We start from the raw sequence: 15,345 nt of genomic DNA, 5'->3' as shown, positions 1-15,345 counted from the left end.
CTCTAAAAAATAACGTACCAATTTGTGTCAATTGAATCATCATATAATATTGTACAGTTTAGTTGTTGGATAAAGTGGCTGCATTAATTTGCTAGTTAAGCTATTTGGAAGGATTTGGAATCGGATTTAGTATATTTTGGCATATATTGCAAATAACGAATTCATCGTATCAACATATGATGCTCCCAATGATGTTTCAAAAGGGTATAGCCTAAAAAAAGTTATAAGAATTTACAATGCTAACATGGCAGCAATTACTTTTCCAGATGCCAGGTTTTTGGAAATAGGCTGAACTGCTGGCTTAATCCAACAAATTCGATGCAAATGGTTCAATGCAGTGTCTCTCAAGAGTATGACAACAATAACAAGCATCCAACAGCATCGACTGATTACGTTTGTTTTCTCTTGAAACAGATGGGGCCATACTACTTCTGCTAGCATATTCCTCAGTCACTAACTTTTCAATCCGTTGCAGTAATAAATCGAAATTATCTTGGCTTCTAAGCATGCTGAGACGTACATAGCGGCTTTCAGCACCAAACAAACTACCATCACGGCCAGTGATATGGGCTGCTTTCAGTACCTCATAGCAATGCTTATCTTCTTGTCTCTCACACTTCAGCCACGCAAAAGCTGCATGCAATTTCCATTAGTTTATTAGGCTTGAAATGTCATGATTCATCAAATAACAAATTTTTCCTGTTAACTAGCTTCAATATATCTGAATTGAAGGTGGCAGCTAGCTAGCATACTTGAAAATTCTCTTAGAATTGTGTTAGAGAGTAGAGACGTGCGAGAGATTTCACAATTCGCTCCAATACCAATGGGCTTGATCTACGATCAAATGCTATAAAAGATTTGTGCCCTCTCATCCTTCACCAATTGGTCGTTGGATGGATTAGTAAGGCACACGATTCGACAAGTGGTATTAGAGCCTGGTCATATGTTTGAGTCGTTGGAGCCGCATTGTGAGAGAGGGATGGTAAGAGATTTCACAATTCGCTCTAATATCAATGGACTTGGTTTGCGATCGAATGCTATAAAATATTTGTGCCCTCTCATCCTTCACCAATTGGTCGTTGGATGGATCAGTAAGACACATGATCTGACAACATGGAACTGAATTCTACTCTCATTTGGATTTGGATGAGTCAGGATGGACATTTTCCATTAAAAAGTAAATTGAGGGGGTTCATTTTAGGGTTAAGATATATTATTATTATTTTCCAAAGGGAAAGTATTTTTTCATAGTTTGCATCTATTACTTCATACATATATTCAAAATTGATTAAAAAACATCCACATTTTGAAAATATTCATATTAATAATATTCGTTTTATATTGATGACCAATTATATCTTAACTATAAAATTTCTCCTTTCCGTTTTATATGAAGAGGTTCATATATAACACAAGGGGTGTCCGGGTATGACAGGGCAAGGAATGCCCATATATATATATATATATATATTCTCTCTCTCTTTTTTTTTTTTTTTTTTTTTTTTCCTTCTTCTAAAATATTTTTATTTGCAGTTAAGAAATTAATTATATTAGCAAATTTTTGTTTTTTCTAATTAGGTTACAGTTACTAAGCAGTAAGCACCCACGCGCGAGTCGAGTTTAATAAATCTTATGGCTTGAAGAGAATTACCTGGAGAAGATTTCTTAACTTTTCCTGAAAATGAACAGTAATGAGGTTCAAGATCCTGGATGGAAAAACGTTTTGACAGTGATACAGATTTGCTCAATTGATCCCATCGGGTTTTCATGGTCTTGTATCCAAACTCATACATTTCCCTTCCTTTCCCTTCAATGACTACTTTTAGCAGCTTCAAAACTCTTAACTGAGTTTCTCGAGAGACACCATAGGTACTTAGACTCATATATGTTAGCATTCTTTGGTATACAGCCTCATCTTTTATTATTGCCCACCTGCATCAGAGAAACCAATGTCATAACTTATTTTCATCTTCTTAATTTCATAAGAGAAATCAAGTAATAAGGTTTTGGCCAGAACAGTTCGTGGTAATAAAAATTATGGTCAAAACTTTTGGGAGAGTAGAAAATTTATTATGATATCAAAGCACAGGTGGTAATGAGATTCAAATTACATACAAGGGACACCATAATGTATATCATTACTACTACATGAGTTATTACTTGAACCCCTACTAGGTTCCTTTAATCATATAACTATGTCATAAATATTAGTATATACAAGCAAATAATAATTAGATACCCGAATCGACTGCCAGCATGACCGGTGAGCTTAGAAAGTGTAAATATTGTGAGATCTTCATCCGCTGGAGCAGGAATAGCTGTGAAGTGTGGCCAGTAATAGGCGAGATCATGAATCGTCTTAACAAATGGGCCTCTAAGAACTGCCTTCCTCAACTGACCATCCGGATTGTTGGGTGAAGTCACAAACTCAATAAAATTCTGGGAAGATGAGGAGTCTATAACACTGCTCTTCCACAGCGAAGTATCTCCGCTGAACTTATAATCCTTAGAGTTCAAAAACTCGGTTTGCTCTTTATAAACCTAGATGAAATTGTAATTTAGAGTAAACATACAAGCTCATGTAAACATAAATTTAAAAAAAAAAAAAAAAATATATATATATATATATATATATATTTTTCCTAGAGGCTCAAATCTATTGTAGAGCAAGCACACTAAATGAAGATTAGTCTAGGGTTAATATAGCGTTCTTTAGTTTATAAACCTTTATTAAGTTAAGTGTAAGATGAACACCTCAATAGCAAAAAAGTCTAAACATATTGTAGACTGATATACTTATAGAGTCAGCACATTAAAGCTAGGTTAGTCTAGGGTTAACTTATGGTTTTTTAATATATAAATAATCAAGGGAGGCTCTACTGCCAGCGCAAGGGTTCAAACGAACCCCCTCACTTGGGCCAAAAAAAAAAAAAAAAAAATACATATAAAATTTTTAATTTTTTTTTTTGTTTTGACCCCCTAAAATAAAATTTTGAACTCCTTGAATATAAATTTTGTTTAAATCTAGCTGAAATAAGCTTGAATATGCTTAACTTAGTGCTACTTTCACAATATTTTCATAATAATTTTAAAATAAATGTTAAGTGACAAGTTGTAATTGACATCACTTTTTTACACACCTTAACACTACTCTTAAAATTACTCATTCGTTTTAAAATAAATAAATAAATAAACTTTATCTAACTCTGGCTTACCTTACTGTTGATCGCAGAATGAAACTATTTTTCCTTGCAATTTTCTTTTTCATCAGTAAAAAATTACACAACTTTTAGCAATAAAAAAAAATTACACCACCTCTACAACAAACCTATTTGTATCTGTGATTTTTTTCTCATCCCTCTTTTTCTTTCTTTCTCCCTTCTATGTTTTCTTTTTGTCTAATCAAGTAGGTTGATAAGTGCTTTATAGATTTCCATGTCCAAGAAGTCTTTTAGTACTTGCTCCAATTCCAAGATAATGACCATGTGTATGGTTAAAAAGTCATACACTTCAAAAGCAAAAACTTATATCAATTACTATTTTTTTTTCTTAGTTTCACATTTACTCCCGGACCAAATCTTACATGTGTCACTATTCTGCTTTATCATTTTTTTAATTGTTAGTACATATAAATATAATAAATTATTATAAATTTGAAAAAAAGTTTAATTAGCTATTTAATTATGTTTATTTATGTATTCAATGCATGGTTGTTGTCTTATCGATCTTTAAACTATTCATAATTTTTTAGACTATTGTACAGTACAATTTGTATACTAAATTGTATTGAGAATACTATTTTAGATTATTTTATATAATATGAAAGTTGTATATCAAAAAAAAAAAAAATCATTTTATTTTTTACTCCCACAACAAATTTATAGCTTCAACACTATTGACCCTTTCTAAAAAAATTCTGGAGTCGTTACTGTAAATAATACATTGAGTTTATCATAAAATGAACACTTCAATTGCAAAGATATAGCTATTAAGGGTTCCCTTTTTTTTGGACATAGGTTATATATAGATCGAACTACTCATTAAATTCTTGCTCCCACTTTTTAATTTTTTCCTCAATCACTTAACAATTTATCTTGGTAACTTCGGTTAGGATGCTTACATGGACATACAATAGATTTGAGGCTTTAAAACATATATAATATCTTCAACTTAAAAAAAAAAAAATTGATAGTTTGAGTGTTAAATAAATCTACCGGGTAGTAAGGGGTTGAGGCCACAACTTTTTCTGGTGAGGATGAACTCTCTGGGGAATTAGCACGCACGGCTGCGTTAAGAAGTTGGGTGGCACCAGCACCAAAAATGATGAATCTTCCATCTGTAACTGCATTACCAACGATGTCATGCACCCGTCTTATATGTGTTTTGAGCTCTTCTGAGATGAGCGAGCCATCGTTGAACTCATAGCTCATACGATGCCATCCAGCCGTCACTATGGCACTACTAGCCGCATGCTGCTCCCAAAAGGGCTCCAAGAATGTAGGATCTCCGCTGTATGCAACAATATTGAATTGAATCAAACATTAATATTATTAATTTCTACAAAAGCATATAAAAGAGACATATATGGGAAGGGAGATTGAAACCCTAGACGTCTTTGATGTTTTGTACTAGTACTAGTTAATGTAAAGGTCATTCGCGTGTGCATTTGGTTCATTACCTATCAGCATCTACCACACAGTCAGACAAGAAATCAGAGCAGTCAGTACCGGCGAAGCAAGCATTACACTCGCAAATGGGTTTTCCATTAACAACTAAACCATCCAAGAAGGCCCTTCCATGGCCCGAACATGAAATAGATGCCACAGTTTCAGCTTCTGTGGCTGCCATTTTTGTCCAACTTTGCTCCCACCTAATTCGCAAAAATACATTGGCAGAGAAGAGATTTAGAATTATGGAAGAAATTAAGATCAGTGCATATTTGAAGCTTTGAACCGTAGCCATTGTTTTTCCTTAGGTTCTCTCTATCACTGGGAGAATAGCTATGCATATATATAGGACTGAGGGGCTAAGAGTTGAAGACTAGAAATGGTGGTACTGATCATAATAATATGAGTAAGTCTTTATTTAAGACTATACTAAAACAAGTTAAACAACTCGTGTGAAAGGAAAAACTACTTCTATATTAGTGGGAGGATGAATACAAACATGGCTCCAATGGGAATACGCGGAAAGAGGACAATTCAAATAGAGATGAACCCCAAAAAAAAAGAAAAAAAAAATACTTATAATCAGTCAATTTAAAAAAATGCTACAACTAGTAATGAATTGACTTAAAACCATGTGAGCCCCGACAAGGTCCACAAATCCCCGTCTTGTTTCCCTGTTGGGAAGATTTTAGGCTTATACCTTTTTTAATTTTGTTGAAAATAGACAGTTATTTTCTGTTCTAAATTTGCAAGTTTATTCAGAAAATGCAGTTGTTCTTTTTGTTGATATCATCATACTAGTCAAGACTCAAGTCTTTAATAATTAATATATCCTAATCCAAGTTCATTGTATTAGGATTTAATTCTTTTACAACCAAAGTAATATTAATTAATCCTAGATTACAATTAAGTATTGTAATTTCCCCAAATTTGTACTCTAGGTTTTATTCTAGGTTTCCTTTGGGGGATATTTCTAATGTCCAATCACATATTCTCTCTCTTTTATTTATTTTCTTAATTTGTAATAATTTTCATACCACTCATCATGTGTCAAAGTTATCTTTCACATCAATTTTTCTCACTTTTAAATGCTTAATTAGATTATGCTTATTTATATAGATGATCCTACAATTTTATTTATTATTAATTATATACTAGTATGTAACCATGCAAACGTATGGATGCATTTAAAATTAAACATAATTTTTATTATAAAAATATAAATAATTAGTCAAATTACTAAAAAAAAGAAAAGTATATAACATATGCATATGTATAGATACATTTAAAATTAAATACAATTTTTATCATAAAATATAAATAATTAGTCATTTAAAAAAAAAAAAAGTAAATGTAATTAATCACATATTAAATTTTTACCTAAATTCTTATGGCCTTTTATTTATTGAATTTTATTTTGTACCCCAAGAACAAATTCTTAAATCCACTACTACCTCGGACGAAGCATATTCATACATACATACACACACACACACACACACACATATATATATATATATATATGAAAGTTTAGATAAAAAAAATTGATTCTCTTATAAGGTTTTTGTAATAAAATATAAGATGATCTTTTGAAGAATTATTTGATTTTTTATATTGAAAGTGAAATTGTTGCAACATTTAGTATAGATTCAACCATAAATAAATTTTATTTATTTATTTAGAAGAATGTCAAATTCCATTTTGAAATATCACAAATTAATTAGTAGGAATATATTAAGAAATAATCATTTTATATCTTTTCATTTTTTTAGATTTTGTTATTATTGAGTAGATTCTAGTGTTATCTTTCATTTATTAGTTTTTTTAGGTGAGTATATATTTTTTAGTTTTGAATGGTCTTTTCTTTTCCCCTGCTCCCCCCTTCCCTAAAGAAAAACCCGGGTTTAAAAACTGATATGCATGAGACTCAAAAGTCAAAACACTGCATTTCTGTATTATGCAGTTGTTCTAAATTCGCAAGGTTTTATACAGAAGAAGCAGTTGTTCTTTTGTTGATTTGATGATAATAGTAAGCTAGGGTTATTAAACCTGGGTTTAATATAACTAATATGAGACTCAAAACACACTTAACCACACAACTGTCTCTTTGACAGTCCAAATCCTTGTATGGATTTTTGTGTAACTGTAAAAACGTTATGTAGGCATAAGTCGAATCGCATATCAAACATGTGTTAAAGTCGATGTAGGGTATATATAAATTATATATAGATAATTACGGAAAACTCCAATTATGACCAACCACAGTTTTGGAGTGTAGGATAGATTTTAGCGTGTTGTCTAATGGTACCTACTAGTATTGACCGACGTTCAACCTTAATTTGTTTAGTAGCTAGCCGAATATGATGACATAAGATTGTTATACGCAAGAAAGAAGCATTGCTGTGCAAGAGGCTCTCAATAAGAAAACAAATACTAGTATTCTGCGGACTTCATTTTCTATTTTTGTTTTGGCTATAAAAATCACGTGAAGTAGAACATGCATCCTATAAACTAGCAAGTGAATGTAATTTCATGGAACAAACGTCTGTCTTAAGATTTAGGACATTTATATAGCTCTAGCCATGAATCCATCTTTTACTTTCCTATTTTACTACGTTTCTTATTTTTTCCCACTATTTTACTTGTTGAGGAGATAAACACAGTTTTTTTAAATAATTAATATAAAAACATATTTTGACTCAAAAGGCCTAACCCTAATGGGTATGTACTCAATTATGTTATATTAACTATTTATTCTTCTATGGGTTTTAGTTAGCTTAATTGGTAAAGTTTCTAATGGTTGAATAAGAGATTTAGGGTTTAATCCTTGCTTATACCAAAAACTGATTGGTGTTTTGATATAATGATAAAAAGTTATCATTAGGAGCGGATACCATGTGTTGAAACTCTCTCTTAAAAAAAAAAAAAAAAAAAACTATTTATTCTTCTCATCATTATTCAATGTGAAACTTCACTCATCCGTGTATACCCAACATTACTTTATTGATTACACATGTAGGATTCTTGTGAACTTGATGAAGAAAAAACAGGTACAATGCATCGCTTGTATAAAGAGCCAAGGCCATATGCTGAAAGATGATCAATGTGTGAGTATTTCTTTTTTGTTTGTAATGATCAAGTTCTCAAATTAAAAGATGATCAATAAAATAGTATCAAATCATCAAATAGCCTTTATGTCATAAGAAACGTCATCTTATCTTATATAATCAATATAGCTGAACGAATATGGACTTGCCAGAGTATAATTTCTTTTAATTAATGACAATTAACTTTTCAAAAAATTAACTTGAAATGTATTGTGTATGATGTCTAAGATTATTGGTGAAGATTTTTGTAATCTGTACAATCTAATAGTGAAGGAGATGTAATTGGAATTGCAACTAAGGCAATGAGTTCAAGCAAGAAATAGTTATGGAGGAAAAGAGATTTGAGAGAGAGTTTTATCAAATCTAGAATATACTTTGCTTGAATGAATAATCTCATAGTTATAGAGTATATATGCTATCTATCTTGACACTCATCAACTGAATAAAATATCTAAATCACTTCTTACAACCATAACAAACTTTCCCACTTTTTACACTAAATAATCTGAGTTATAACTAACTTTGAAATCCAACGGCTTCTTTAGGAACGATTCCGTTTATCAAATTTGGCTTTGTCACTTGACAAAACTTTACCATTTAGAAAGAGCTGCATACAAATGAGAAGATTAAGAGGAATGACATCGTTTTAGCTTATTGTCTATGGACTAGCTGAAATGTTGTCGTTTATCTCTTCTAGTTTAACATCCCTCCTCAAACGAATGGGGGATGAAACCGCCATAAGTTTTCTTCTAAGTAACAGAAACAATGGTGAAGACAAAGGTTTGGTGAAGATATTTGCAAAATTATCTTTCCCAGAGACAAATCAGACACAAAAATCACGACATATAACCTCAATGTGCTTCCTCTTGGCATGAAAAACTGGATTAGAGGCTAAGGCAATGGTAGAGACATTATCACACCAAAGAATAGGCACATGAGAAAGAAATGAATGAAGCTCTTTGAATAAAATTTGTAGCCAAGCCAATTCAGCTGTTGACTGTTGTAGTGGCCAGTGCACGATACTCGACCTTAGTCGAGGAGCGAGCAATAGTGGTTTGCTTCTTAGAAGACCAAGAAATGGGATTAGAGCCCATAAAAACAAAGAACCCTATGGTGGACTTTCTGTTTGAGGAGTCCCTAGCCCAATTAGCATTAGTGAAGGTTGACAGAGTAAGAAGGCTTGGGGAGAAGTGAAAACCATGGATGAAAGAACCTTGAATGTATCTAAGAACCCTCTTGGTAGCCTCTAAGTGAGTGGTTGTAGGAGTATGCATAAATTGACATAACTGATGAACACTAAAGGCTAAGTCAGGCCGAGTGAATGTTAAATATTGCAAAGCCCCAACCATGCTTTTGCATTCAGTTGGATTAGAAAGTATAGTATCACTGTAAGGAGTAAGTATAGAAGAAGGATATGAAAGTGTTTTGGTGTGTTTAACATTATCCACAAGAAGACGATGAAGAATATACAAGGCATATTTGGTTTGAGATAATGGCCATATTTGGTAGGAGTGATAAGGAAGTAGTGTAGAGAACCAAGATCCTTAAGATCAAAGCTGTGACTAAGAGCTTGGATAAGATTGGAAATATGGGCAGAACTATTGCCTGTGATGATAATATCATCAACATAAACTCAAAGGTAAATGATGGTATGAGAAAAGTGATAAATGAAGAGAGAAGAGTCTGCCAAGGATGCTATGAAACCTACATGGAGCAATTGAGAAGTGAACCTATTAAACCAAGCCCTTAGAGCTTGCTTCAAGCCATACAAAGATTTTTGTAACTTGCAGACATGATGAGGATGATTAGAGTCAATATAACTAGGGGCTTGTTGCATATAGACATCCTCCTTGAGATAACAGTGGATAAATGCATTAGATACATCCGACTACCTCATGGACCAATTATAGCTCACTGTAATTGCTAGAACCAACATGATTGTAGCTAGTTTAACTATTGGATTAAATGTCTCAGTATAATTAATACCCGGCTATTGATGGAACCTTTTAGCTACAAGCTTGGCTTTGTATTTGGAGATAGAAACATCACTATTAAGCTTTAGTTTATAGACCTATTTGCAGCTGACTAAGTTCACATTAGAAGATAGAGGGACAAGTGACCAGGTTTGTTGTTTTTGTAAGGCTTCAAACTCAGCATCCATGGCTTTACACCATTGAGGGTATTGAGAGGCTATTTTATAGGTAGGTGGTTTAGTGTATGTGTTGTCAAGTGTAGCTTTGTAGCAAAGCTTTGATTTGGAAATTCCACTTTTGGATCTAGTTTGCATAGGATGTTGATTAGACACAAGTAAGGGTTAGGAACATCATGCAGTAGGTAATGTAGGTGATGATGTGATTGTGGATGTAGGATGTGATATAGAAGGTGATGCACAAATGGAAGGAGGTGCAGAAGAGGATGGTTGTGGTGATTCATATTGTACTTGGACATTAGAGATAGTAAAGGAAGAAGAAGTAGAAGAATGATGACTTGACAAAGGGTTGAGACAAATCTGGTGAATGATGAAAAAGTATGAACCAATGAGAGATAAATTGTAAAATTGTAGTAGACAGAAGATTAATGAGATAGAGGGCAATATGAATAGTTAATGTCTAGTAGGAACATGGTAAGGCAGCTTAAGATAGAAGGTTTATTGTGATTTCTATGAGATGTATGTGATTCCTTTCCACTAAACCATTATGTTGTGGCATATAAGGACATTAAATTTGGTGCATAATTCCATTTGATGACAAAAGAGACTCAAAAGCCTTTGAAGTATACTCCCCCCACCCCCCCTCTCCCCCATCTGATCTAAGAACTTTAATTTTAGTTAAGAATTAAGTCTCAACCATAGCTTTAAAAAGCAAGAATTTGTCATAAACTTCAGATTTATTGACAAGCATATACATTCATGTAAAATGAGTAAAATGATCTATGAATAAAGCATAATACTTGAATTCATTTATTGAATTTATAGGTGCTTTAGACCTCAAAGGTCTGTATGTACAAGTTCAAAAGGAGAAATAGCAATAAATTGTGAGTGTGTGAATGACAATTTATGCATTTTGCCTTGAAGACAATGTATACAAAAAGAAGTAAAGTTTGTACACTAATTATTTGCAAGAAACTTAAAACTTGGAAAAAGAACTTGGTTTTGTGTGTGACCAAGTTTGTTATGCCAAAGGTACTAGCTTGATGAAGTGGAGACTGTGTTACAAAGTTTAAATGAAAAAGAAAGCTTAGAAGCTTTGTGAGGATAGATTGGGTAGACACTTTGTTTACTCTTGCCCTGGTAAAGAACATTCCCCATAGCCAAGGCCTGAATAGAGATTATGTTTTCGTCAAAATGGCACCAACATTGATTATCATGACAAATTTTGTGCACAAATGCTAGATTAGAAGCTATGGATGGAAATCTAAGAACATTGTTTAGATGCAATGTAGAATGATGAGAAAGAAAAGTGATATTACCTATATGAGTAATTGGTAAGTGTTGACCATTGTCAACAGTAAGGTGATCTTGACCAGGGCCAAAATTGGAAATTAACACTGATTTCCTAACAATATAATTAGTAGGCACTGTTACAAAACTATATTTTTTACTAACATCTCGAGTCTAAGAGACTCGATTTTGAGCTTATAAATCGAGTCTTTGATTGTTCTGATTTAGCTGATTTGGCATTTCTTCCAGGTGGCGTCCACCTGGAAATCGAGTCTCTAAGACTCGATTTATAAGCCCATCCGAAACAAGTAAAATGTTTTATTACACACATGTTCAGCTTCAAAACCCCACAACCACAACCACGCTTCACTACCCACTTTCCCATATCCTCCTCCCTCTTCCAAACTCCTCCTCTAAACCCATCATTACCAAAATCGAAAAGCTGGGACCAAGCGACCGGAGCTCAATGTCCTAACTCTCATCCTCCACTTGCACCCAAATGACATTTTTAACTCCCCAAAAGCCTTGGACTTGGTTGACAAGGTCATTGCCAAGTGGGTTCATGTTGTGGTCCTCACTGGTGATGAATATAGTGGTGGCAAGCTCTACGAGGCCGCGCGTTTGTTGAAATCCGTGGTTGGTGATTGCGTGTATATGCTAATTGACGAGTGCTTCGATGTCGCTGCGGCTGTCGGTGCTAGTGGGATTCTGCTCTCTGATCAAGGGTTTTTTTTTTTTTTTTTTTTTTTTTTTTTTTTTTTCAATTACATCAGATTGGTTTTATTGATGGGTCGTGGGTTTTGGGGTTTTTATTTTTTTAATCTGGATTTTAGGTGGTTGTTGGGGGTGGATTTGGTTGGATTTGTGCTAAATTAATGCTCGGATTTGTGGGTTGTATTTGATCAGTCGCTAGTCTGTGCTTGTATTTGATGGTAGTTGATCTGTGTTTGTGTTTTGTACTCCAACACCTGGGAAAATCTTTTCAATGCATTTTATAGATACAAATCGATTATTTAAGCATCGATATATAAGTTGAGTTTCTAAGACTCAATTTCCAGGTAGACAAAGTGCCACCTCAGACCTGATCAAAACGTGAAAACCGACCCTCAAAGACTCGATTTATAGCCCAAAATCGAGCCTCTTAGCCTTGAGATGTTAGAAAAATATATACTTTCCAAACTATGCCTACTAATTATATTGTTTGGAAATCAGTGTTAATTCCCAATTTTAGCCTTTTGACCAGTGTAGGGCTTAGGAAAAGGAAGATTAGTGAGGTTGGGAGTGACATGGTCAATTGCAGTTTTTGCATTTTTCCATGAAGACAATGTATACAAGAAAGAAGCATAGTTTGTACACTGATTATTTGCAACAAACTTAAAACTTGGTGAAAGAACTTTAAGAACTTGGTTTTGTGGGTGACCAAGTTTGTATGCCAAAGGTACAAGCTTGATGAAGTGGAAACTGTGTTGCAGAGTTTAGGTGAAAAAGAAAGCTTAGAATCTTTGTAATGATAGATTGGGTAGACACTTTGTTCACTTTTACCCTCGTAACGAACATTCCTTGTGGCCAAGGCTTGAATAGAGATTATGTTTTCATCAAAATGACACTAACAGTGATTATCATGACAAATTTTGTGTATAGATTCTAGATTAGAAGCTATGGATGAAATACTAAGAACATTGTTTAGATGCAATGTAGAATGATGAGAAGGAAAAATGATAGTACCTATATGAGTAATTGGTAAGTGTTGAACATTGCCAACAATAAGGTGATCTTGACCAGTATAGGGCTTAGGAAAAGGAAGATTAGTGAGGTTGGGAGTGACATGGTCAATTGCAGCACTGTCTGCAAGCTAGGGTTGATCTTGGATGATAATTGAGTTAGATGCTGTAGCCATAGTTGCCAATTTTGTGGGTGGATGCTTTCCTTGATAAGCATAATCCATACAATGATAGCAATCCAAAGCTAGGTGACCAATCCTATCACAGATCTGGCATGTAGGTCTCTTAGATCTAGGAATTAAAGTTTGATTTGGATTCTATGAATAATGACTGAATTGATTGAAGGATGGAGATTGTGAAGTTGAACATTTTCCTCCTCTTTTGTTATTCCCTCAACCTCTACCTATACCAAGGACTGATTGTAGTTGTATGAACTGCCATAGCAAAGGTCTTCTAAACATCAAGAGAGTCATTCATTGATTCCTCTTCTGCATTCAGCATTTTAGTAAGCTCATCAAAGCTTAATTGTGTGCTTCTAGTGCAAATTTCAGACCTAAAGGCATTGAACTCCTTTGGGAGGCCTTTAATTGAAATGTGCAACAATTCTTCATCATCCAAGATCACACCAACAACCGTTAGTTTGTCCCTTAGGACTTTGATCTTTTGTTGATAGGTATCTATAGAATCAGATCCCTTTTGAATATTATGAAGTTCTCCTTTGAGATTCATAATATAAGATCATGAAATAGAAGAGAAATGGTTCTCAAGAACCTGCCACACCTCCATTGCTAAGTGACATCCCATTGTTAAAGCAAGAATTGAAAGTGTGAGTGGAATTGGTGAAAATTTGAAGAGCTTTCTCCCTTGAATTTTAGATTTGATAACTTGGATTAAGAATGGTAGTAACATTTCCTGAAAGATCCTTAAGCAACTTCTCATAAAGTAGTTGAGCTTGATTGAGTAACTCGAACATAGAATATGTATCAAGCACTATAGTAATTTAGTGTTTCCATACAATGTAATTGGTGCTATCTGGTTTGACTGTCATCATGTTAGCCATATTGGACAACAGTAGAAGAGGTTGATTCATCAGATTTAAAGGAGCAATTGAAGTTGAAGGTGCCATTGTTGAACTTGAAGAAGTGGATGCCATTGTTGAAGACATTGAAGCTGAAGTTGAAACAGTCGATAGCTTTAATACCATGAAGATTTTTGTAATCTATACAATCTAATAGTGAAGGAGATGTAATTCGAAATTGCAATTAATGCAATGAGTTCAAGCAAGAAACAACTATGGAGGAAAAGGGATTTTGAGAGAGAGAATCAAAGAGAGTTTTATTAAATCCAGAAAATATCTTGCTTGAATGAATAATCTCATAGTTATAAAGTATATCTATCTTGACGCTCATCAACTGAATAATTTATATATCTAAATCACCTCTAATAACCAGAACAAACTTTCCCACTTTTACACTAACAGAATTTGAGTTATAACTAACTTTGAAACCCAATGGATTCTTGGGGAACGACACCGTTTATCAATCTTCACTTTGTCACTTAACAAAACGTTACCGTTTAGAAAGAACAGCATATGCGTGAGAAGATTAAGAGGAACGATATCGTTTTAGCTTCTTGTCTGTGGACTAGCGCTGTCGTTTATCTTTTCTAGTTTAATAGTGTGCACCATTCATTATATGTTTAATGACCAAATATATAAAGGGTACTTTTTGTGACAGTGTTATGTACTGTTAAGCTTAAATATTTAATATCTATAATAATCATTTGTTCATTTGGTGGTCAAAACTCAAAGGAGCAATTTTTCTTGGATGAAGTTTCTTGTTTGAGCTAAATTAATATTATTCCCAGTTTTAAAACTCAAGGAGCAACTCAGCCCCTCTCTCTCTCTCTCTATTGGAGCTTTTGATCGTAATCCATGGCCAATAAAGCCTAGCCTCTCTCTCTCACTCTCTCCAAATTAGAGTTTCTAACTAAAGATGATCTTAGATCTCATATCCCAAGCCATTGGCTCCAAGATTCTAACAATTTGTTTTTTCTTTTGTTTATGTGAAATTTGGTATGGCTTTTGTTGGAGTAATATGTTTTAACTTATTTTTGGTAGATTGCAGCTGTTTGGTTGGTGAAAAAGTGTGGGAAAGTTCAAGGAATTTGTTTCATTATTTATGGATCTTAACTTTGGTTGGTGAGAAAGGGGAAGAAAATAAAATAAAACTGTGTTCAATTATTTTGAGGTTTTTGAATTAAAAATAAATTTTTGTTTAGTTATTTAAAATGATATTTTTGGAAGTTCATTGAAAATTTGTTAATTATTTTTGGAATATTAGGAACCAATCAAATAAAGAAAACAATACATTACTATGATGTGATGAAAGTGTAGCTTAATACCAAACATA

At 33.5% G+C, this 15,345-nt stretch overlaps 1 protein-coding gene across 1 annotated transcript; it reads right to left on the bottom strand.

Moving 5' to 3' along the window:
* Window positions 1-301: 301 nt before the first annotated feature.
* On the bottom strand, window positions 302-4,962 carry LOC115964009 (tryptophan aminotransferase-related protein 3-like). Its single transcript, XM_031083300.1, has 5 exons — window positions 4,679-4,962; window positions 4,215-4,509; window positions 2,240-2,541; window positions 1,652-1,932; window positions 302-633 (listed from the first exon to the last, which is right to left on the bottom strand). Exons 1-5 carry the CDS (start codon window positions 4,960-4,962, stop codon window positions 302-304), a joined length of 1,494 nt encoding a protein of 497 aa, XP_030939160.1.
* Between the last annotated feature and the right edge of the window lie 10,383 nt (window positions 4,963-15,345).

This window comes from Quercus lobata, chromosome 2 (genome assembly GCF_001633185.2).
Source record: "Quercus lobata isolate SW786 chromosome 2, ValleyOak3.0 Primary Assembly, whole genome shotgun sequence".
Classification (NCBI taxonomy): domain Eukaryota; kingdom Viridiplantae; phylum Streptophyta; class Magnoliopsida; order Fagales; family Fagaceae; genus Quercus; species Quercus lobata.
This window is presented reverse-complemented; position numbering and strand designations above follow the sequence as displayed.

What these genes read in the sequence shown, in the direction of transcription:
- LOC115964009 (XM_031083300.1), bottom strand. Translation starts at nt 4,962, where the DNA reads ATGGCTACGGTTCAAAGCTTCAAATATGCACTGATCTTAATTTCTTCC. An exon ending in CATGCTGGCAGTCGATTCGG is followed by an intron (nt 1,933 to 2,239) that starts GTATCTAATTAT and finishes TCTCTGATGCAG; the next exon opens with GTGGGCAATAATAAAAGATG. An exon ending in AGTTAAGAAATCTTCTCCAG is followed by an intron (nt 634 to 1,651) that starts GTAATTCTCTTC and finishes AATTGCATGCAG; the next exon opens with CTTTTGCGTGGCTGAAGTGT.